At 63.0% G+C, this 23,690-nt stretch overlaps 1 protein-coding gene across 1 annotated transcript in view; it reads right to left on the bottom strand.

Annotated features, from left to right (window-relative positions):
- KIF26A (kinesin family member 26A) overlaps positions 1-4,892 on the bottom strand; it is a 40,323-nt gene extending 35,431 nt beyond the window's left edge. The window contains exons 1-2 of the mRNA XM_036099380.2: positions 4,696-4,892; positions 4,100-4,345 (exon numbers count right to left, since the gene is read on the bottom strand). Coding sequence (XP_035955273.2) covers positions 4,100-4,345; positions 4,696-4,737 — 288 coding nt within the window. The 5' untranslated portion in view covers positions 4,738-4,892. The remainder of the gene's footprint in view (positions 1-4,099; positions 4,346-4,695) is intronic.
- Positions 4,893-23,690: the final 18,798 nt, after the last annotated feature.

Here is a 23,690-nt window from a genome sequence, read left to right as displayed (position 1 = left end):
GGCGCTAATCAATTCAGCACCAGTAATGACACGGCGAATGTCACAGGGTCTCTGGAGGAGGCACCACCTCTCCATGACCATCTGACTGGCGGCTGGAGTGGGCTCCCCCAGCAGGATCCAGGCCCCCGCTTCCGCAAGGAGGGTAGAGATCGCCATCCTCCACGGGGGCTGTCCCCCAGGCTGGGGGACAGGAGAACAGGAATCCAGCCCGGCAGTCGTGGGGGTGAACACGGAGGGGTGGGGGAGGAAAAGCCTGGTCACTTAGTCATTCAACAAACTTCTCTGGGTTAGCTGGACCCCACGCCTGCCCTGACAGAGCTCCTGGCCTCGGGGCAGCAGAGGGCATGGAAACCACACAGTGGCCAAGGCGTGTGGAAGGGGCTGAGAAAGAACTGGGTCAGGGGTCATGGTCCGCAGCAGCGGTGGCCTCCCAGAGATGGGGGGAGGGGAAGCTTAGAGGACGGCAGGGAGGCTCAACAACCGTGGAGGGTAAGCCAGAGCCGTGAACTCAGAGTGGAGCCAGTCAGCATGTCTGAGTGTCCCCGCCACGGTCGGCCGCGCAAGCACTGGTACTGGGGACGCTGGCGACTGGGGCTGGGGGTCTGCCAACTGAGCACTAAGCACGGGCAGGACGAGGGCTGGGGTCTGCAAAAGGAGCACTTGTGACAGAGGGAGGGGGGAGGGAGAGGATGGGGACTTCAGGCAGAGGTGACCCCGTGTGCAGGGGCGCGCCTTCCAGTGAGCCTCAGTCTGACAGGGCCAGGACAGGACAAGAGGACTGGGACTCCAGCCGAAGACCCCTCCAAATGGTCCATGGTTCAGCAAGTCCCCTCTGGGTGCCCTGAGGGTGGGAGCTGGGGGTGGGCGGGCATCGGGGACCAGACTGGAGGGGACGCTGAAAGGGGTCTGCAGGAACCTGGTGACCAGCTCACCGTGGCGGGTGAGGACACAGAATGGGTAAGGCCAGGGCCTCGGGTTCTGGCTTGGGGGATGAGAAGGACAGAGGGCCCAGTGCTAAGCTGGGGGGCACTCAGGTGTGGCGGAAGAGGAGGCCTGGCTTTGCTCCCTTCGAGGGAGGTGTTGCGAGCCTCCAGCAGACTTCTCAGAGGCAGGGCCCCCTGGGAGGGGCACAGGGAGCTCCGAGCAGAGAATTGGCAGGGTGGCCCAGGGACGCTGGGGGTCCAGGGAGGAGACAGGTGCCTGTAGCAGGGCCCACAGGGGGCAAGGCCATGGGAGGTTGCGGGACAGTCCAGAGGTCATGGCTATAAGCCATGGAAGGGTCCTGAAGGGGTCACCTGGACACAAGGCCTGGGGAACCTGGTGAGAGCCGAGGGGGGCACACTGAGGGGGGCCAGTTGCAGTGAGGTGTCTCCCCCACACCCAGGCCCACTGCCCTTCTTGGTTCAGGTAGGACAGCCTCCCAGGCTACCACCTGGGCAGGCAGAGCACGTTCCCTCCCGTGCTCCCAGGGACATCAGGGCACAGTCCTATCCACTCCACATAGATGACCTCCCTCGGTAGGGACCACGGTCACCCTCACTTCCCCAGTAGGGAAACTGAGGCAGGCACAGATTGAAGAGAGGACATAGCAGCAAGGGACAGGCAGGCCACCTGATGACTGGGCAGGGCTCCAACTGCCCCCACTTAACCCCCATGGGCACCAAGACCCAGGCACAGAATGACCCTCGAGCCCACATCCCACCAAAGCAGCAAGGGCTGAGCAAGAGTTGGCCCTGCTCTACCTGCCTGTGAAAAGGGTACAAACATGGTCCCAGATCTCAACAAACCTGCCCGAGGTCCCAGAGCAGAGAGCTGTCTGCCAATAAGGAGGGTGGGCAAGGAGCCAGGTGGGCGGACGCCAGGGGCACAGGATGGGGTGACCTTGGGCTGGCTAACATCCACTGTCCCTCCACCCTCGCAAGCCTCCCTCTCCACCTGAGATCAAACAGGGACCCCTAAGGTGAGGGCCTCCAGTAGCCAGGCTGGGGTCCAGCTCCAACCCCCTACCCCAGCCACGGGACCCCAGCAAGCCCCCCACCCCAATCTGAAGTGCTGTCCTTATGAAGTTCATCTGTGCATGATGAAAAACAAGAAAGGGCCCCCTACGGAAAATCCTAGAACACCAACTCCATGCTCCAGTGCCTTGCTGGCCTCAAAACAGAGCCCAGGGTTCCTGGACATGGGCCAGGCTCGGAGGAGCACTGGGCTCACCCAAAGCCAGTCACACACAGGTCTCCCCAACTACCTCCCTAATCAAAAGCAGAAGCGGGTCCATGCACACATCCTAGACGCCACCTCCACAGCCCTCCCTGAAGAAAGTTCTGGGGCAGGCGGGAGAGGTTGCTGAGATTCAACCAGGATGCTGGGGAGATCCTGGGTTGCCCAAGACAAGGACACCTACAAGGTCCCAGGGTCTCAGGCCCAAACCCCCATGTCCCCCGGCTTGGGTGGCTCAGCCCGAGGGCCGGAAGCCCCGCAGGACCTGCTTCCATCCTCACTGGAAAAACAATGGATAATGGGGCCTTCCCTCCCTTGGGCACATCATCCTACAGGTTGGATCCCACTCCCAGAAGGGCCCCAAGAGGCTACACCCATCTGACAAAGGAGGAAACACATCGGGGGAGGGGCCGCAGACCAAGAACAAAGCACGGGACCCTGGTCTGCTGGGTGAGCATGCTGTTGGGTACCAGGGACAGCCAGGAAAAGGGGTGAGCCCCCACCTGGCACTGAGGGGTACTGCCAAACTCAGAATAGGCCAGGGCAGGTGGGAGGTGAACACGCTGGGTGGTCAGGAGGCTTCCCTGATCAGCATGGGCAGGAAGAGACCACTAGGCCACACCCCCGCCCCCACGAGGGGCTCTCCACCAGGATCCCACGCCCACCTGCAACCAGCTGGCCACATGCCCAGCACTGCCAGGCAAAACCCAGCTCAGTCACTGAAGCCCCTCCTCTCTCGGTCCTGGTTCCCCTAATGGGGTCATAAGATGGCCCGGTAGCTCTGACAGGTCCCCCAGAAGTCTGTCCCAAACCACTCTCTCCTGAGGCCCTGAAGGTCCTCTGTTGTCTTTCCAACCAGATTCAGGCCATCTGGGGGCACAGAGCCTGGAAAGGCTGCACCCCGCTCTAAGCAGCAGATCAGGAGGGTCCAGCCCCGCCCCAGGGCAGGCCACAGGTCCCCTCTCCTGGCCACAGAAACCAGACTCACCTCCCTTCCCCGCCCTGCCCAAGACAGGAACACCATGGGACCCCCTGGAACCCAGGCTCTCGCCCCCATCCCGGCCTGCTAAGCCTCCTTAGAGAACTATATTTAGATTCAATGGGGATTATGCGGACTTCCCAAGAAAGCTTTCAAAAAGACTGAAGGTCTGGCGGGAAGGGCTTCCTCTGGAGACCCCCACCTTCCCAGGCTTTGCAAACTTCCAGGGCTCATTGTTCCTTGAACAATGGTCCCAGCTCCTTCCAAGACCAGGGCAAGCCCATTGGCTGAAGAATCTGGCAGAGCCCCCTCGGCGGGCAAACACCTAGGCTGCTGGGGCCCAGCCGCTCCATTCCCAAATGGGTGGCCACTGCCCAAGGTGGCAAAGCCCCGGGCTGTGTCCCACACACAATTCTTATTCATGACCCAGGGAAAGGGGGAAGGCAGGGACCCCCTCACAGCGGCAGGCCCACCCTCTGGTCCTCCAAGCCCTCCTGCCCCAGGTGTGCAATTTCCAGACACCTGGCTGGGGGCCCAGGTGCCCCAAGGGCAACAACGCACCAAGTAACCTCTTGCTGCCGGCAGGGGGGGCCGTCCCGCCCTGGGTGGAGTCCGTGCCATCCCCCTCTCTCCCTTCCCCTCCCAAACACAGACAGTGGTTCCAGCTGTTGGGACATCTGTGACTCCCTGGAGAAACGCCTGCCCAGCCCCCCTCGGACCCCACCGCGGAGCCCCTTAGGATGAGCTGCTCCAACCCACACACGCCGGGTTGCAGAAGGGGAAACGCAAGCCCAGAGAGGAGAAGGAGCCAAAACACGCCGCGTGGAACCTCGCCTCCCTCCGGGACCCAAGGTCTCCCAGACGGCAGCGCGGGAGGAGCCGGCCCGAGCGAGGTTCACTTACCCGGAGGGGTGTCCCGGGCCCGCTGACCAGCTTCCACGCCTGTCGCTTGAGCTCGGCGAGCTTCGTGTGGCAGTGGCGGCACCAGCCGCCTCCGCCCGCCGAGTGGCCCTGCTCCGCGCCCGCCCCGGCGCCCTCGGGCGCTGGGCGGCTGCCGCATGGGTCCTGCTCGGGCCCGTTGGGCAGCCTCTTGCGAGGGGACACCTCCAGCAGCTGCAGCGGCTCGCGGGCCGGGCCGCCCTCGGCCACCTGCGGGGTGGGGGGCAGAAGGGGACGTGAGCCTGGGCCCCCGAGCAGTGCCACCCGGGGACCTAGCACCAGTGACTCCAGAACTCAGCGCGTCCCGGCCGCCGAGTGAGGCACTCGGCAAAGTTAGGAGCGCGGGGCGCGAGCCTGCCACCCACCCTCTCCTTCCAGCCCGCGAGGTCGGGATCCGGGTCCCTCTCAGCAGGAGGCCCGGCGCCCCCCGCGCTCCGCTCCAGGCGCGGCCCCCAGGGGGCGCAGCGCACCCCGCGAGCATCCTCGGCGTCCGGGACTCTGCCTCGGGGCGCCCGTCCGCGCCCGCCGCCGCCTCCCTCTCGGGGCCCGGCCGCGCGTACCGCGGGTGGTGCAGTGCACAGCGGAGACCCGCGGCCGCCCATGGCCTGGGCGCGGGAAGGGCCGGGCGGGCGCTCCGGGCCGCGAGGGCTCTCCGGGGTCGCCGCAGCTACGTGATCCGGCCCGGGGGAGCCCCCATGGTCCCGCCGGCCGCTCCGAAGTTGGCGGCGCGGGCGAGTGGAGGAGAGCGCGCGGCTGCGGCGGCGGCGGGCGGGCGAGAGAGGCGGGGGCGGGGCGGGGCGGGGCGGGGCCGGGGGCGGGGCCGGGGGCGGGGCCGGGGGAGCTGGGCTCCGGGGAGGCCGTCCCGCCCCGCCCAGGCCTTCCGCTCGGCGGCGCGTGGGGGAGGGGGCCCTCCTCGACGCGCGGCCCCTCCCACTGCAAGGACCCCAACCTGTTAGGCGAGTCCCAGCCCGAGGGAGGGGCGCTAGGGGCCTCCGTGAGATACCCGGGACACTTGCGCGCATGCGCCGTCCTGCTCCTCGCCCGGGACAGCGGGGTCCGCGCGTCTCCTGGGAGGCACCGACCCACTCCTCACTTTACAGGCGAGGAAACTGAGGCGGCCTAGGGGGAGGTCTTGCCCAAGGTCACACAGCTAGGCGGGACGAGGAAGGGGCTGAACGCCGCCCCAGACGCCCCCTCGCCTTTTCCTGCAAGTCCAGCGCACTCCGTGGGTCGCTGGCCACCCTTGGGGTCTAACAGGCGCACGTCGGGGAGTGTCGCCGCGGTGCGCGCCTCGGAACGTGCAGTGCCTCCGCCAGAGTGTGTGTTTCTTGGCGAGTCTGCAAGCGGCGCGCGTCTTTGCAGCCTCGCGTGTGCAGGAAAGTGGGTGTGCGCGCTGTGCGCCCGGGAGGCGGCGGGAGGCGGCGCGGCTGGCCCCGGGGACGTGCGCGGGACCTGTTGTCGCCGGCCCGGCAGATGGGAGCTTGGCTCCGGAATTAATTGCCTGTTTGTCTCCGGCTGAGAGGTTGCCCCCATCTCGGCGACCGGTTGCTCCCGCTCCAGCCCGGCCCTAAGAGTCGCCGCTATCTGAGGCGCGGGCCGCTCCGGGTCCAGGCTCCCCGTCAGCCCGAAATCCGGGTCGGGTTCGGAGGGCGCGGCCGCGGGCTTCCCGTGGCGCCAGCGCCCCCTGCTGGCCGCCGCGAGCCGGGAGCGACCTGGCGCCACGAGTCCCGGGCAAGAAGACGCGTCCCGGGTACCAGGAGCCCGGCCAGAGAAGGGGCCGGCTGGCGGGCCGTGGTCCAGTCAGAGACCCCGGCCCGCGACTCCCCTCGCACACAAACCCTCACACAGATTTGGACTGCTCCTCGCCTCGCCTGCGCCCCTCAAAGCGACACGTTCTCCATTACGTTTTGCCCCCCACCCTTTTACTTGGAAGGTCCTCCCTGCCCACGCACGCACTCCCCCAAGATGAACAGTGGATCGGAACACCTCCCCGCCCGGCTTTCCGAGTCCTTTCTAATCTGCCACGTGGTGGAGGTCGTGGGGAATAAAGTGGGCAGGGGCTCCCCACTCTCTCTCCGCAATCCCACAGCCGCCGGCCCCTTTCCACCCGAGCCGGGGGCCGGAAGCTCTTGCCCCCTCCTAGCTCATCTCAGCCGCTCGAAGGAAAACAGGCGTCAGGCCCCATCGGGATCTGGGTATCGCGGGGCAGTCCCCGCGCCGCATCGCCTGCAGACCGCACCGTTCCCCGCCCCTCAACTAGTCTGGGACACGCACACACACACCCGGGCCCGAGAAGTGCGGCTCTGTGCCACGCACACACTCCCCACAGTCGCCCGCAGAAACCCACCATCGCCGAGCGCCCGGGTCCGACGCCCGGGCCCGGCCACGCCCGCAACTTCAGTGCGGTCGGCACCGCACACACACGCACACCCCACACCCGGGTTCCCGGAGAGGGGCCGCACACAGCCCGGCAGAACCTGCAGGTGCACGCAGGACCTGGAGTCACCTCGGGGACTCCGGATCTGCCGCGAGACCCCCGACCCCCCCCCCCCAGCAAGGCGCGCCGTGGGACCCGGGGTCCCCGCGCTGCTCTCTCCGCGCCAGCTGACTGCCTCGGCTCCCGACACAGCCTCAGGGGGAGAGGGACATGGGGACAGCACTAATGCGGGAAGTGCGGCAGCAGGTCCCTGGCCCGGCCTGCGGGACGCTGCTCGGGACCTGCTGCCTCCTTCCCTGCGCCGCGGGAGCCGCGCCGCGAAGTCTCGGGACAGCGCCTCTGCCGCCCGCGGGTCCCGCCGCCCGGCCCTCACCTTGGCTCGCCGCCGCAGGAGGTGGCTGGTGAAGCCCAGAATGATCTCCGAGTCCAGGCAGAGCGCCCCCATCTCCAGCAGGCTGGGCGCCTTGCGGGGCGCGCCGCGGGGCGGCTCGGGAGGCCCCGGCAGCGCCATGGAGGAGCCGAGCGCGGGGAGCCGAGCGCGGGGAGCGGCCGGGAGCTCCTCCCGCCGCCGCCGCCGCCGCCGCCGCCGCCGCCGCCGCTCGCGCGCTCACTGGCCGCGCGCCCGCCGCCGCCGCCGCGCCCCGCACGGCGCAGGGCCGCCCGCCAGGCCCCGGTCCTCCGCGGTCCGCGCCCGCGGCCCCTGCGCTCGCGCCGCGCCGCGCGCCCCCGCGCTCCGGCCCCGCCCGCCCGCGCCGACAGCGCCCCCTCCGCCGGGCCGACGAGCCAGACACCCGGCCGTGCGGACCCGAGGAGAAGGGGCGCGGGGAACCGAAGGCCCGCTTGCTGTGGGGCGGCTGATGGGGGGGACCAGGACCCGGCCTGGGTCCTCACTCCCTGACTCTGGGCCCCTGCCAGATGCCCTGGCCGGGAGCTCAGGGCTGGGGGGGGGGGGGGGGAGCGGCGGCGCTGAGCAGGACTTCCGGAAACTTCTGTGGACAGAGGACAGACCTCAGCCCTTCCCCTCTCGAATCCATCCCGGGGAGTCCCCGTCCCTGCAGACGCGTAGGGAGCCCAGTGGCTTTGTGCTCCGCACTCTGCCCATGCTCCGGAACGCCCCTGTCTAGGGCGGCTGCATCGAAGCCCCCATCCCAAGCCCCAGACTCGGCCTGTAGGCAGGACCCCAGTTCCGCCGCCACCAGCAGCTTCTCTGCCTCTGGCCCCCCTGGTAACTCCCCACGGGCTGGAGGATTCCTGCTAGTCGCCTGGCCAGGCCAAATTATGGTCGGAGTTCGGGATGGATCAAGGGTAGATCTGCCCAGATAACAAGTCCGAGCCAGATCCGTGGCTCCTACTGTGTGCGGCCCCTGGGGGGGGGGGGGAAGGGGTCCGCGGGACACCTGCCTGGGGAGGACTGAGCAGAGAGACAAGGTTGCCTACATAACCTGGGCCCCTGGGGAAGGTCTGAGAGTTAAGGGGAGGAGGTGTCAGGGAACAGTGCTAGGAAGATGGGCCTTGAACAGGACCTGGAAGGTAAGCGCCAAGGGGGAGAAGATTGGAGAGCAATCGGGGGCCTGGAGGTCAGAGTGCTGGTCCTTCCAGAAGCCCTGCTGTCCAGATGGCAGGACACAACAGCTTGGCTAGTGTGCTACCCTTGGGCCAGCCAGGCCATCCCCTCGGCCCCATGGAAGGACCATGGAATCTTCCCACCCCGCAACGCCCCTGTGGGCCAGGAGACCCTCCTGCTCCCCAGGTACCTCCCCTGACTCCCACAGATGGCCGCTGAAGGACATTGTTTCCACCTGACTGCACCCAAAAGACACATGGTCAACACCTTATCTGTGGGCCACAGGGCCAGCTACTGCCAGCACCCTGCCCCCACCCAGGCTTCCAGTGAGGAGAGACACCCCGACAGGAGCTGCCCCCTCTCTGCCCCCACGGCCCCCACTGGCCTGGGGCAGAGATCAGGACAAGCTGTAAGAGGGGCCCGAGTCCCCCCCCAACTCCAGTCTCCAGCCCCCTCCTCTGGGCTCCTACAGTCTGGATTTAGGGGGAGCTGGGCTCCAACAGGCCACCCTGGGGACCTCCCACCTTCTCCCCTCCCCCATAGGCAGGCATTAGGGAGAACTGTCCTGCCCCCCTTCAAGACCCCGAGCCTGGGGCCAGGGGGGGGGTCCCTCCAGTGGACCCAGCTCTTCTGGGAGGAGGCTGCCCGCCATCTCAGTGGATTGATTAGAGTCATCGTGGAGATTATTTTTAACGTTTAATTTACCAAGCACGCGGCGCCGGTCAGAGCTGTCCCTGGGGAAATCTAGGCCAAGGGAGCAAAACAGAAAACCCCCTGCAATTGAGTGGAGTTCTGACGGGATTAATTGCTGGACTCAGCTTCCAATCAGAACCCACGTGGCAATATTTCAAGGAGGCAGGAGGATACTGGGCTGGACTGGTCAGATTCCAGCGTCAGGTGTGGGGAGCCCTGAGCCCAGCATACCACCATCTCTCCAGGATTGCCGGAGACAGTGGGAGCCCTCCTGCCCCTGCTTTACTCACAGACTAGTCCCTCCTGGGCCCAATGCCCTGTGGTGGCCTCCAGCTCAATCCCACGGCAGCCTTTAAAAGAAGGGGCCAGTCCTTTCAGCCAGCAGTGGGAGGGCTGGGCAGGTCCCCTGGCACCCTGACACACCCCACAGTGCACCCAGGAGAACCAGCAGTCTCTGCGGTGGAGGAAAACTGGATCCAAATTCTAACATTTGACCCTCCGTGACAGTGCACGCAGGTCAAAACCCGGAGCTCTTGGAAAGAAGCCCCAGACACACTTTAGGGCATGGTCAGGTTTGTCTTTTCTAGAGAGTTCTGCCCATAAAGGCTTGGACCCTCCGTGGAGACACAGGAGATAGGGAAGTGTCATTGCCTCCGGGAAGAGGAGACGGTGGAGTCAGTGGGAGGCTTACACTTCCACTTTATTTCCCTTTGCGTGGTTTTAACTCCCGTGGGATTGTAGGAGATAAGGAAGTGTCAGAGGGCCTGAGGTCGAATGATCTGAGGCGCAAGCACTAGAGATGCACCCATCTCCTCCAAGAGTGGGGAGAGAAGGGAACTTCCCCCTCGTCTCAAAGGGGCCTTGGGACCCTCCCACACTTCCACAGGCCTGGTCGGCTCACCAGGCTCCCCTCGGCACCCCTGCTGGGGGTGGAAGGATGTGCGGAGGATGCCTCGGGAGAGCAGCCAGGGATGACCACCCGGCCGTGTCCACGAGGGAAGCCCCCCAGCTCTGAGGGCAGCCTTCAGGGGTGCCTGCGTGCTGGTGGGAAGGCAGGCTGCTCTGCTGGACAAGCAAACACTAGCATCAGCTGTGGACCACACTCTGTGTTGCCCCCTTGACCATATTCCTGTGATTCCCGTTTTGACGCGAGGAGATAGGCACGGAGTGGCAAAGAAACCTGCCAGAATTCGTCCCAGGCAGTGCCCCCATGGTCAAGAACCCCTATGTCCTGCTACCTCTTCGCCCCCCTCGCCCCCAGGGCCTGGCCTCAGTGGCCTCAGCAGTGCCGCTGTGGAGGCGCGGGACGGATGGGGACCCTCACCTGGGAGCTCCCAGCCTGGGGGCAGAAGCAGAAGCCCAAGGCAGTCAGCCCCACAGTGCACGGTGGGATCAGGGTCTATCAGGTAGAGAGGGAGACCGGCAGTCGGGCCGGCTCCCTGTAGAACGGGGACCCTCACTGTGCCAGCCCCACTGCCCGTCCTGCTGTGTGCCAGCCCCTGCTGGGCACCCCAAGGCCAGGAGGAGCCCCAGGCCCAGAGCTCTCAGACCGGGGCAGGCGCTGTGGCTTCAGCACCTCGGCCAGCGCCAGCAGGGGGCGGAGCTGCTCCAGGACCCGCCCCGGCCTTTCCTCCACTCGGTGGGGAGGGGCTCCAGGAAGGGGGATGGGCGAGGGAGTGGGGGGAGGTGGGTTCTCCACGATTCATCTGCTCATTCACTCAGTCCAGTCAACCTGGAGCCAGCCTTGACTCCTGCTTGCTCTCACCGCCGCCACGTCGTATCCACCAGGACCTCCTGGCCCCGCCACCTTGGCAGCAGGTCCAGAGCCAAACCCACTTTCCACGGCCCGCGCCGCCCAGGCCCCATCTCTGCCGACATCACATTTACCGCAGCAGCCCCCACCCGGCGCTCTGCGGCCACGGCCTGCCCGTCCAGTCGGCTCTCCACACAGCAGCGGGGGGAGCCTGTAAGAAGGTGGGTGAGACCACACGGCCTCTCTGCTCAAACCCCTGCTTCCCATCTCTTGAGCTCCGGTGCCCCGCAAGGCCTCCCCGACCTCCTCGCTCTGCGCCAGCCCCACAGGCTTCCTCACCGTTCCTAAACTCGGGGCCCACCGACGTTGGGACGACTGCAGGGTGCCGCTCCCCAGACATCCACAGGGCTCTCTCTCTCCCTCTTCAGGAGTCTTCTGGTAGGTCCCTCAGCAAAGCCTTCCTTCCCTGCCCACCATACCTGCAACTCCAGCCCCTCCCACCATCTCCCAGACCTGGGGTGCTTTCATTTTCCTCCTTAGCCCCCATCGTGAACCACTATAAATGTTTCCTCTTTGTCTCGTTCATTGTCCATCATCCCCATTAGAGTGTCAGCTGTCTCCCGCGTCCCTGGCACAGAGTAGATACCCCCTGATATTTGTTGAAGAAATAGAAGCATGAGTGAATCCTGGGCATGGTGTTTGTTGCCAATTCCTGTGTGAATTCCCACTGCAGAGAGGCTCCTGTCTCTCCATCCCTCACCTTGGCCCAGCCCCCCGGCCCCCAGCCCAGATCTCTGCTCTGGCCTCCTCGCGGCCCCAAACTGACTCCTCCTCCTCCCCACCCCACCCAGAGCAAGGCTGCAGTGCCAGCCCCCGCCCCTGGGATGACTTGACCAGGCCCTCCCAGCAACCCCCTCCAGGTCAGCCTTGACGACCTTGACGACACTTTCGGGCCCAGATGGAAGCCTTCCCATAGCAGCACCAAGTGGCCCCCAAACCCCTCAACCAGTGCCCGGTGCCCTCACTGTGACAACGGAGCACGCCGGCCCTCCCGCCCGGCTTGCCAGGGCTCCCGGCCCCTGGTAGAAATCCGAGCCAGAAGGGGCAGTCCCTCAGCCAGCCTGGCCCTCCTCTTCTCGGCTCAGCCCCCCTCTCCCGCCCACTCGCATGCCCCAGGAGCCAAGTCCTGCAGCTGCGTCCTCTCGCCTGGACTTCTCCCGCAGGGCTGGCCAACTCCACCTTCAGGTCAAACTCAGATGCCCCCTCTTCCAGGAAAGCTCCCAGCCGCAGACAGGACCAGTCCCCGAGCCCGGGTACTTCCGCGCCTGTGCCCCTCCAGAGCAGGAATTAGACTCATGTCTGGCCTCCCGGAGCCCTGCTCAGGCCAAGCATTGACAGGGAGCAGAAGCAGACCCCCGCCTCCCCGGCTCGCAGGCTCCACGGGGTCACAGAAGAGGCAGGACTCTGGGGGGCCCGTCACACGGCCGCCTCTAGAACGGGGCACTGCCACCTATGGCCAGCAGATGGCGCACCTTGGCCACAGTCTCTGGTGGAAGGAAAAGTACGAGATCACCTGTTTTGAAATTTCAAAACAACACCAGGAACCAACAGAAGATACTTGTGCAGATAGGGAAACTGAGGCCTGAGAGAGGCAGGGGCTTTCCCTAGACCCCTGAGGGTGAGGGGTGCACCAAGAGGCCCTGTGGCCTCACCAGCATCCCCTCCGGGGGCCTCCTGTGTTCCCCCCACCCCACCCCGCAGGCCTCAGCCCACCTGCCCCACACACCGCTGACTTCCTTCTCCCCTCGTGTTCTTGCTCCCTCTCCCTCCAGGGACGGGCAGTGACTGGGGCGGAGGGACCCGTGGGGGGTGGGAGTCCTGGAAAACGTGGGGAACCCCTCAGTGCAGCCTCCCACTGTGCAAGAAAGGGCCTTGTTGCCTCCCAGGAGCTCATCCAAAAAAACCCCAACACCTCTCCAGGGCAGGGGCGGAGTGCAGTGCAGCTCTGAACCCGCAGGGACCCAGGCTGGGCATGAAGGCCCGCGTGAATATAAGCTCTGGGTGTGCGCACGTGCGCATGTGTAATACAGTTCACGCAACAGTGCGCAGCATTGGCGAGAACGGCGTGAGCTGAGGGAATAAGGAGGGGCTGCTGAGGGAGCCACTCCCTCCCTCCAGACCCTGGGGCCCCAGCCCCGCTGACCAGGGCTGCCACGGTTACGAGGGGGGCTCTGGGGAAGAGGAGAAGGTATGGAGCCCCAGCTCTGTGAACTTAAGTACAGATGCAATCCAGAGAACGATGAAGAAAGCACTGGAAAATAAAAATACGGTAACAGCAATAAAACTCAAGAGAAGGGTTGGAAGTCAAAGTCCAGAAGATCTCACGGAAAGTAGAGGAAAGAGACGGGGAGGAGGGAAACAATGGCAGGAATAGAACAGCAAGTTCAATGTCCAAATACTAGGAGTTCCAGGACAAGAGAACAGACAAACTCAGAGTGAGGAGATAATAAAAATAAAAACAACGACGACGACAATGGCAGAGCCGAGGACTAGGGACCTCCCATGCCCAGCACAATAAAGGTGGGCGGGAGCAGGATTCACGTGTCCAGCCAGAAGCACGTTGGCATCCGACGTCTCAGCAGGAACCCCGGGAAGCCAGGAGACGAGCAAAGTCTGCAGAACTCTGAGGGAAATGACTCCTTACCGGGAACTCTGCACCCGCCCGGCCCGTCACCATCACGGAGCACAAAAGTACCATAAAGACAAACATCTTGACCTTTGATTTCTTCCCTTTCTCAAAGCTCCTGGCAGATGGGCTCCCCCCAAACAAGGAACTGAACCAAGGAAGAAGAGGCTGTGGGAGGAAGGAAACCCAGAAGGGGGTAAAGGGCATCTCTGGCTGGTGGTGAGAGAAGGTTTAGGGATTCTACGGGGTGCAGAGGGGAGCAGGCACTCAGAGCATGCTACAGGGAGGCCCTTGGGAAAGAGCAAGGGAGGGAGGGTAGGAAAGAAGAAAATAAATGATTTACTGTATTTGAACACATTAAGAAAGATTTAAACTTCAAAGGTTTAAACATCAAAGAGCATAGAGTTACTCACAATTACATAGAAAAACTATGTAAATTTTTTAAACGAGGTAATTATTTTTTTTAAAAATTCAAAAGCTGAACCAGAAAATATCAGAGTACAATCGCGGTGAACATAGTACGCCAACGTGGGGCGGGAAAACAGAGGGCAGGAGGCTCCTGTGTTTCTCAACAAGCTTCATAATTACTATTTGACTTTTTAAATTATATACATGTTTAAATTTCAGTTTTCAAAAAATGATTTAATTTAGACATGTAGATAAAAGGAAAAATATACTTCTGAATAATCGCAGAGAAAATCCTGACGGGAATTACAAGGAAACAACTGGACTGCTATACTTCAGCACACTCCTGGTCTTAGTCAAAGGGGCTCCAAAGGAAATTTAAATCCTCACACGTACGTAGCAGAAAACAAGGAGTAAAGACTAAAGAAGCCCGACTTAGCGAAATGTATGAGCAAATGTTGCCTTGGCCACGGGGTGTGTCCTTGGCCAGAGCGGCAGGGTGTCTTCCCAACCCCGTTCTGGCCTGGGGCGGATTCGAGTGAGATTCTGCCTGCAGTTAAGGGAAGGCTGGTGGGTGAGTCTCAGGGCAGGAGAGAAGTTACCCGGAGAGTTCCCTGTAAAGGGACTGAGCTGCCACCGCGGAGCACTCCAGGAGGCAGACGCTCTGGGCGGCACTTCCGCTGCCCCCAGGCCTTCGGGGAAGTCCTGTGTCGGTGTGAGGTGCTGCCCCTGGACGCGGGTGATGGAGAGCCACCCGCCCCACCCTGAGCACCTGGTACATCTGAGCCCCCGGGGGATCCGACGTCACGGGGTGGCCGTGAATCCTCCAGCACAGGCCTAGCTGCAAATGAGGGCCTGAGAGTATATCTGTGACAACCGTGGCATGCCTTGGGGACAGCCAGAACTGTCCCCCAGAAAGGAATGTGGTGGGAGCATATCAGCAGTCCACAGTGGAGGCTTGAGCTACTATTGTCCTTGGGGTCACAAGAAGGGGAAGACTTTCACTTTGGGCCAAGATAGAGTGACAGGGACCAGAGATTCACACTCCCACCAGAACCAACTTCAAAATGCACCAAATATATGAAAGAGCTATGCACAGACACTGGATACCAGGCGGGAGAGGAGAGAGTCATATGAGCCAGGCAACAAAGGAGGGGAGCCCCGCAGTCGCCCCAGCTTGCGGCCCAGAGAGAGAGTGCCGATGGGACCAGCACGGGGAGGCGGTGCCCCCGGGGGAGGTCTCAGGTATGGTTGGACAGAGACACGGTTGTGGTTGCCAGTCTGGGAAAGCCAAGCTTGCTCGGGTCTGCAGTGTCAGAGAGAAGAAAATGTGGCTCTGGGGATCTGCCAGGGCTCCCCCGAATCCTCAGCTGAGTGCAGACTGATGCACGAAGGAAAGCAAACCCCCCGCCACCCGGCCCCAAGGCCGGAGAAGGAGCCACCTGGAAGGAGGTGAGGGAAAGCCACGTGCATTTCAAACCATGCTGGGAGCTAAAACAGACACATGCACACACAACATGGTCCACCCGTACAATGGAACATTTCTCAGCCATAAAAAAAAGGGGGGGGGCAGGAAATTCTGATACCTGTTGCAACATGCATGAACCTTAAGGACATTATACTAAGTGAAATAAGCCAGTCACAAAAGGACAGATATTGTATGGTTCCATTTGTATGAGGTACTTCGGGGCATCACATCACATCGATAGAGACGTGAAGTAGAAAGGGGGCGCAGGGGGAGAGGGAGGGAAGTTTGTGTTTAATAGGGCAGAGTTTCAGTTTGGGAAGATGGAAAGAGTTGAGACGGGGTGGTGGTGCTGGTGGCACAACACTGTGAACGTACTAAACGCTACTGAACAGTACACTTAAAAGTGGCTAAAATGGTAAAATAAATTTATTTTATTTTTTTCCCCAGAATTTATTGTAAAAATACATGCTGAGAATGGTGTGTGTTCCCATTCATCAGAAGGAATCAGCCTTCACAAGACATGGGGTATGTACTCCTTGTTGGGGAAAACTTTACCCTGGAATAAAGGTGGAACCAGTCCTAACAAAGCTAAAGTGATCCTCAACAGGATCAGACACAATCAGCTTAACCATGTCCCAGAACAAAGCTCACAAACACTTACAGGATACAGAATTACATAGCACCCAATGATGTGAATAAAATTCACAATGTGTGCCAACCACTCAAAAATTACCAGGCATACACAGAAGCAGAAAGTCACACAATGGGGAGAAAAACCAATCCATAAAAATAGATCCAGAAATGACACAGGTGGTAACACTAACAGGCAAGAACATTAAAACTATTTTTGTATTTATATTCCAATATGTTCAGGAAGATCTAGGAATGCTCGGATATATTAAGTAGAGCCACAAAACTATACAACGGACCAATCTAACTTCCATAGTTGGAAAATATAATGTCCAGGATGGAAATTACACTCATGGAATTCATCACAAATTGGCCACTGCAGAAGAAGCAAGCGTCTAGGCAGAAACAGAAACTATCTAAAATGGAACAGAGAGAAAACAAAATACTATAAACAATGAACAAAGCTCAAGTGGCCTAACGCACACCACCTTAAGAAACCAGAAAAGCCAAGCACATAAACCCAAAGTGAGGAGAAGGGAAAAAACAGATCAGAGTTGAAATCAGTTAAATAGAACACAAAAAAAATAATAGAGAAAATCAATCAAGCCAAAAGCTGGTTCTTTCAGAAGATCAGTGAATGAATGAATGAATGAACAAACGAATGAACAAACAAACCTCTAACCAAGGTGACCAGGACAAGGAGAGAGAAAACACAAGTCACCAATATTAGGAATGGGAGAGGAGGCAGTACCACAGACCCCACAGATAGTAAAAGGGTGATAACGGGGTATCATGCATAAGTTCATAATCTGACGACTTAAGTAAACAAATTCCTGGGGAGACACAGATGGTAGAAACTCACCTGAGCAGGGACAGATAACCTGAATAGTCTGATTCTATTAAAGATATTGAAATTGCCGTTGAAAATATCCCAACCAAGCAAGCTCCAGGGACAGGGAAGTGGGGAAGGGAGGAGGGAGTCCCAAGCGGCCAGACGAATGCTGATGGGTGGCCAATGTGCCCACTGCCTTGACTGTGGTGAGGGCTTCGTGGGTGTGCACACATGTCCAAAGTCGTCAGACTGTACCCTTTGAAAGCGTACATCGATTATACCTCTATAAACGGGGAAAAATGAAGAGAAGGATGACCCCCCAAGACGGGAGGGCTGGCGGTGTGCGCTCCATCCCCACAGTGGAAGCCCAGCAAGCCCGCGGCGGCTGGCCCCAGACCCATGGCAGCGAGGACAGATCTGTTTCCCATGGGACTCGCCAAGTTGCTGAGGGTGTGGAGAAGGTAAGATGCCATCATCTGTCCCCCCCTTCTCTGCCGAGAGGAGCTACACAGCTGGGTGGAGGTACACTTGGGGGGCCAGGCATAAGCCCCCAGCAGGTGGCCCATGGGATAGGAGCTGGGGCTCACAGGCAGGTTCTGTCTGGGGGCTCCCACTCCCTGGGGGTGTAGTGGCCCGGGGCAGCTCCAAAAGCCATAGGTTCAGAGTCTGTCTCCCCTTCTTCCACCCCATTTCTCTTGAGGAGGTCTCCTACTTAAGACGGTTGTTCTCAGCCTCGGGCCTCTATCAGAATCACCAGGGACCTCAGTAGGGACGCCAACTCCTTGGCCCATCCTATCCACTGAGCCAGGCCTTGGGGTTCTTCACCAGCCCTCTCGGTGATTCAGCCTCATGGTGAAGCTTGAACACCACTGACTCAGAATACTGGTTTAGCTACTGTAATAGAGACCAAAATAACCATGGCTTTAACGAGACAGGGGTTTATTTCTCCGTGGAAAAGACAGGCTGGTCAGTGGTGCAAGGAGCTAGGGTGCTGTGCCTCCCGAGCTGGTCCCAGGTACAGTGACCAACGGTCTCAGCTTGCTCAGATGGGGGCGGGGGAGGGGGAGGGTCTCCTGGGCCATGAGACTCTCTGCTAAAACCAAAAGTCCCAGGCAAACTGGGACGATTCTGTGGGCGTTGTCCAGGGACGCACTGCCATCCCCATGGCGGCCCTCTGTCTGCATAGCTAGAGCGGGCTCAGCGCCAGAGGCCCAGTTCTGCGAGGAAAGGGGACAGACGGAGTGGGGCAGACAGCGCCTCGTCTGCCACCTCGCTCTGGGCAGGGTCTCCCACTAACCACCCAGGGGGCCACGTGTGCAGCCTACACATGGGGCTTCCATGACTAAGGAGAGTGAATACTGGGACCCAAAGGAGGAGCTGCCTGTGCTCTTGGAGGCCCTCGGGGGACCGAGGGAGCCAACTGTGAGACCCCAGCCCATTGCCATCTGTGGGCCCCCCGTACCAACCTGTCCATCATGAGGGAATGCCAGTCCCGGGATAAGCCCTCGCTCAGTCCCACACCAGCGCCCCGACAGTCTGGCTGCATTGTCTTGTGGGCAAGTCCCGTGAGCTTGGTACCACCACCCCTCTTGGCAGGAGAAAGAGATGAGCGCTCTGAGAGGCAGGGGGGCTGGCCAAGGTCACTTGCTGGTGGGCGGCAGAGCTGGGATTGAGCTGAAGAGCTGAAGCCACAGACCTGGGACTCAGTCTGTGTCGGGATCCGAGAGCAGAGGGTCCTCCATCACTCCAACCCCTCAGCCCTCCAACCTTGGCCCTGCCCACGGCCAGGACCTCCTGCCGGACATGGGTGGCAGCCAGAGGACCAGTACAGGGCGAGGCTGCGAGCAGGCCTCCGCTCCTCAACCTGGTTCCGAGAGGCAGGCGGGAGGGTGTGCGGCCCAGGGGCCTGGCTCAGGGAGGTGGGAGAGGGTTTGCTGGGTCCTGGAGGGGTCTCCCCTGCTAAGAGAAGGCTGGTGCCGGCAGCGGGGCTTGCTGGGAGACCACAGGGCCAGGGCCAGGGCTGAGGCTGGACGCGGGGCCCAGGGTCACCCTCACCCACAACCTGGCCACCCCCCACCCTCAACCATCCTCATTTCCATTCCTCCGGAACTGGAAGGAAGAGGGAGGGGCCACCATGAGGTCTGGGGAAGAAAGGACAGGCAGCCCCGGGACACGGTGAAGCTTTGAACGCACATTTATTTTCATCCGTCTGTTACGTATATACTCATACCGTACAAAATGGTTCTGAGCTACAGAATAGGGAACACCCCATAAGAGCCCCCCGCGCCCCAGCCTCAGCAGGCGAGCCCGTCTCACTTGGGCCAAGCCGATGGCCCAGGGAGAACGCTGTAGAATTAAGTCCCCACCAACTGACTGTGGAGGTCGGGGGCCGCATCGCTGCCAGGAGCCTCCGGATCCTCAGAGCAGGGTGGCCCCGGCCCGAGCTGCCGCACCACTGAGCCGTGGCCACCGAGCGGTTTGCTGGGCAGAAGCGGAAGGTGCTGGCTGGACGGGGCACCCTCCTCCTCGGACCAGGCAGCCCGGGCTCCCGCAGTCCGGGCGGGGACCACAGCCCCCTGCAACCAGCCCCCCTCCACCTCACCTCTCCTCCTCACATCAACCCTGTGAGGCGAGGGGCAACCCCCACCCCCACGTGCGGGCGGGGCTCACACCTCAAACCCGGACCTGCCCGCGCTGCCATCCAGGCTGCCCTGGGGCTCCCCTAAGCACTGGGTGGAGGAAGCAGGGACCTGAGGGACAGCCCCCCCGCCTCCTCCCCGGAGGGTGAGGCCAGACCAGTGGACCCGACGGGCCCCCAGCAGGTCAGCCTCACCTCCCCGGCGGGAGGTGGGACTGCAAGGACCCTCTGCTCAGCCCTTCCCAGCGCTAGCCGCTCCCAGAGCTTGCGCGGGGCTGCCAGGCGCTCTCGCCAGGCCTGCCCTCCCGCCTGCCCACCCCGGGGGTGCGGCGATCCCCGCCGCCTGGGGTGTGGCCTCTCAACTCCCTCCCCACCGAGCTTCTGTCGGGCAGGTCCTTCCTCCGACCACACGCCCCGCGGGGCCTCTGCGCTCGGTCTCCGGAGCCCAAGCTGCCGCAGCGCAGGCCCCAGCGCTCCCAGCGAGCCCGCCCGGCTCACCCGACCCCGCTCCGGGGAGGCCGAGGGCCAGGCGCGCTCCTTCAGCCCGGGGCCGCCGTCAGGTCCCGGTGGGAGTCGGCGGACTTTCGGGGGGTGGGGCCCTCGGGCGCAGGAGCTCGGCGGGGCTTCTGGGTGGGCCCCGTGCCAGCAGCGTGGGCCGGCCGGCGCGCCCGCACCCCGCGGGTCCCAGCGCCCGGCGCCGCCTCGCCCGCCACCGCCCGGCTGCCCGGCCCCGGCGTGCGGGCGCTGGGAGCCACGGGGCTCGGGCCGGCCCGGGGCGCACGCAGCCGGGCGGTGGGCTCCTCGCAGACGGTGTGCCCCTGCCCCGTCCCCGTCGCCGGGCCGCGCGTGGGACATGCGCTCGCTGTCGCCGCCAGGCCCGCCGGGTCTAGTGGTCCTAAACATTTCACAATTGCGCTACAGAACTGTTGAACTGTTAAGAACCACTGGACCCAGCGCGCCGGGTCAAGTCCGCGGTGGCCGCGCTGTGGAGAGAAAGCCCGGCCGCCCGGCCGCCCCGCCGCCCGGCAGCCCTGCCCGCGCCCGCAGCCCCGCAGCCCTGCCCGCGCCCCGCCGGCCCGCCGAGCCCCGCGAGCCCGGGCGCCCCGGCTGTGCGTCCCCTCGGCCCGCGCCACGCGTGGCCCAGCGGCTGCGTCCGTGCGGCCGCGGCGCCTTTTAAGCCGTTCGGCCGCCCTCCCCCGCCGCCGGAATGCGACCGCGCCGCGCTGGCCCGACCGGTTTTTCCGGGCCGGGCGGCTCCCGGGCCGGCGGGTCGCGCGGCGGGTCGTCCGCGGCCCGGGTACCTGCTCGGCGCGCCCGCGCGGGGGTGGCCCTGACTCACCGGCCTCCCGGCCCCGCCCGGCGTCCCCGCCTCCAGCCCCGGCCGGGCGCACCTGGCGTCCCCGGCTCCGCGCTCTAGGCCCGGCGACCACACCCGCTCCGTCGGGCCTGGGACCCGAGCACCCAGACTCACCGCGGGGGGCGGGGGGGTGTGACACCGGCCGAGCTGGTCCGCCGGGCGGCAGGGACAGGTGCGGCCCAGAGCCGGCGGGAGCCCCAGCCGGGTGCACTCCCCGGGGGCAGGGGGAGGACGCGGGCTGGACACGCCCACCCCTGCCCCTCGCACTTCAAAGGGAACTTCGTGGGAGGGGGAACAAAGAGAAAGTGAAACTAGACGGAAGGCCAGAGGGAGGGACAGAACACGCCGAGCCGGTTTCTGGTTCTCAGACCCTGGCTCTTCTCAGAGGGTAAGGAGGGTGGCCCGGAAGCCTCACTCACCCCCAGGGCCCACTCTGGGAGCCCCATGCTGCCCCCATCCCCCACACAGGCCAACAGCCCACGCCAGGCCCACCCCCCACCCCAGCATGCGTCAGCCGAGCCCCATAGGCTCCAGCCTGCCCACTTAGTCACCTGAAGATGTTGGGGCCCGACCAGCCGCGGCCTCCAGGGACTCTTCCAGGAGGCTGTCCATTGCGGCAAATGGGGGCTAGTAGGGGTTTCAGCTTCAGGAAAGAGCAAGTTTGGAGGGAGGTGTCTCTGAAGTCCCCAGCCCCGATCCTGAGCCACTGATGTGGCTGGTCGGAATCATTCAGCTAGGTTCAGGGTGGTTACACACACACACACACACACACACACACACAAACACTCTCACCCAGCCCCGGGGAGACCAGCGTCCTCTTAGTCCAGGAGCCCCCACCCCCGTTGATCCACCAAGCCAGGACACAACCACCAAGTTATGATGGACACGAGGCATTTTCACACGCGCTGTGTGTGGTTCACCTGTCACCACCCTGCCACGTGAGTGGCAGAGGTTTTATTATTTGCATTTTGTAGTTGGAGAAACAGGCTCACCGAGGGGCCATCACTTCTCAGAGGCCGAAAGCTCTCCGTGTGGGGAGCCAGGACTCCACACCCCGCACCCCGCTGAGTCCGCAGGCCTGAGTGTCCGTGCGTGGGGATGGGATGGGGGGCACAGAGGAACGGGAGCGGACCTTGGGCATTTCTTCCCATCACCGCGGCCACTGCCATCACCACGCGGGCCGGAAGAGCCCGCCTCTCCCGTCCCCAGCGCCCTGGCACAGCCCCTGGTGCCCTCTCCTCATCCAGCAGAGGCGGGACCCTGTGTCCCGCATCCGAGGGGGCTGGGGAGGGAAGGGTGACAAGGACTAGAAGCTGTGGCTCCCACTTGAGGGGAGCCCCGCCAGGGAACTTCCTGCCGTGAAGAGTCAGGTGAGCCGTGGCTGGGAGCAGAATGGCCTGGGGGCCCGACTGAGAAGTCTGACTTTACATGGAAAACACTGGGTAAACACAGATAGTGGCCCAAGTGAGAGAGCGAGAGAGACGTTTCCCAGAGATAAGCCTGGGATCCCCGTGATTTGAGAGGGGCCGCTGGGAGCCGGGCCTCACTCAACGCGAAATTAGTGGCTGTGAGCAGTGCAACTCTCCAAGGAGTCTGGGCCCTCGGAGACCCCAGGGGCTCAGGCGCCTCCCACGTCTACCCAGCACTCGCCCTGCCCAGCCCTGCTCCCGCATCTCACGCCGGGCCCCATGCCATGTCCCCCGGTGGCACCTTCCGGAGGCGAGGGGGCTGCCCCAGTGCCAGGCCCGTGTGCCTAAGTGCAACCCTGAGCACGGGACTGGGCCTTAGTTTCTTCAGCTGTGAAATGGGAAAGAAGATGAACCAGTACGCTCTGGGGAGTGTGGCGGGGACGCAAGCAGCTAGCACATGGCAGAAGGTGAGCCTCCCACATTGTCCCCGTGTGGCTACTCCTCACGTGGTGTGCGTGGGGACCTAGGGAACTGGCTCTTTACCCCCCTGTTGCTAATCCGTGATTCTCAGAGGAGCTGATTTACAGATGAAGACTGGCCTCTTTCCAGGAATACAAAATGGCTCTGCAGAAGTTTCCAGACAGGCGCCCGTGACTTTCCACAGCTGTCCGAGACACACGCCCCGTCCAGGAACTGCTCCTTGGAGGCCTGTGTCCCACAAGGGGGCGCAGGGGACCTCCCCCACCGCAAGCCCTGGTGGGGAGCTCCCCCCTCCTGCCTGGCTGTGGAAGCTTCTCACCCGCTGTCAGTAACCCACTTGGGGGAAAGCCGTGAACATGTGCTCTCCGTGGGACAGCCGGCACGCAGGGGGACTTCCTACCCCGGCAGGCTGACACCTGCTCTGGGAGGGTGCTGCCGTGTGAGCTGATGTGAGCCACCCGCAGCTTTCACAATCTGGGGCTCCTTGGGGTCTGAGAGAGGCCTCGAGCAACAGGCTCTACCCCAAACCCTGGCAAGCAGAGCCCAAGGGGTGGGTGCTTCCAGGGAGCTGCGGGGTGTTGGGGACAGAGAAGACATGGCAGGGCGGGGGACAGGGGTGCTCCGCCGCCAAGGAACCTGAGAGGCAGCCTCCTCCCTCCTTGCCTCCACCGGGCTTCTGGTCCTGCCCCCTGCCCCCTGCCGGCAGCCACCCCGCTGTCAAGCCCTGAGCCCCCTTCCCCCCCACACCCCCCACTCATGGGACCTTCATCAGGGTGTGGGGCAAAGGCTCCTCGGGCCCAGCCGTGCTCATGCGGTGCTCCCTGGTTGTGCAAGGCCAGGCACACCCGTGTCTGGGCGAGAATCTGGAAGGCTGCCAGCCAAGGTGCCAGCCTGGGCCTGGGAACCAGGCGGAGAAGCCCGGGGCTGCGGGTGGAGCCACCCCCGGCCCGGCCCACCTGGGAGAGGTCCCAGCTGCACAGTGGGAGCCAAGGGCAGGCTCTTGGGGGTCACGCTCGTGCCCAACATCTGCAGGGCCCATGCCCTCAGGCTGGGCCCGGCTCTCCCAAGCCTCCAACCCAGGGGCCAGACAGACAGATGGACAGACGGATGGGAGTCCTCACGTGGGCAGTGAAAGAGGTTCAAGGTGGTGGAGAACCTGGACAGAGGTATCCCCCCACCCCCCCATGCTCCCTCTCCCTTCCC

This window comes from Halichoerus grypus, chromosome 8 (assembly GCF_964656455.1).
Source record: "Halichoerus grypus chromosome 8, mHalGry1.hap1.1, whole genome shotgun sequence".
Taxonomy (NCBI): domain Eukaryota; kingdom Metazoa; phylum Chordata; class Mammalia; order Carnivora; family Phocidae; genus Halichoerus; species Halichoerus grypus.
The sequence above is the reverse complement of the archived record's forward strand: the minus strand, read 5'-3'. Positions and strand labels throughout refer to the sequence as shown.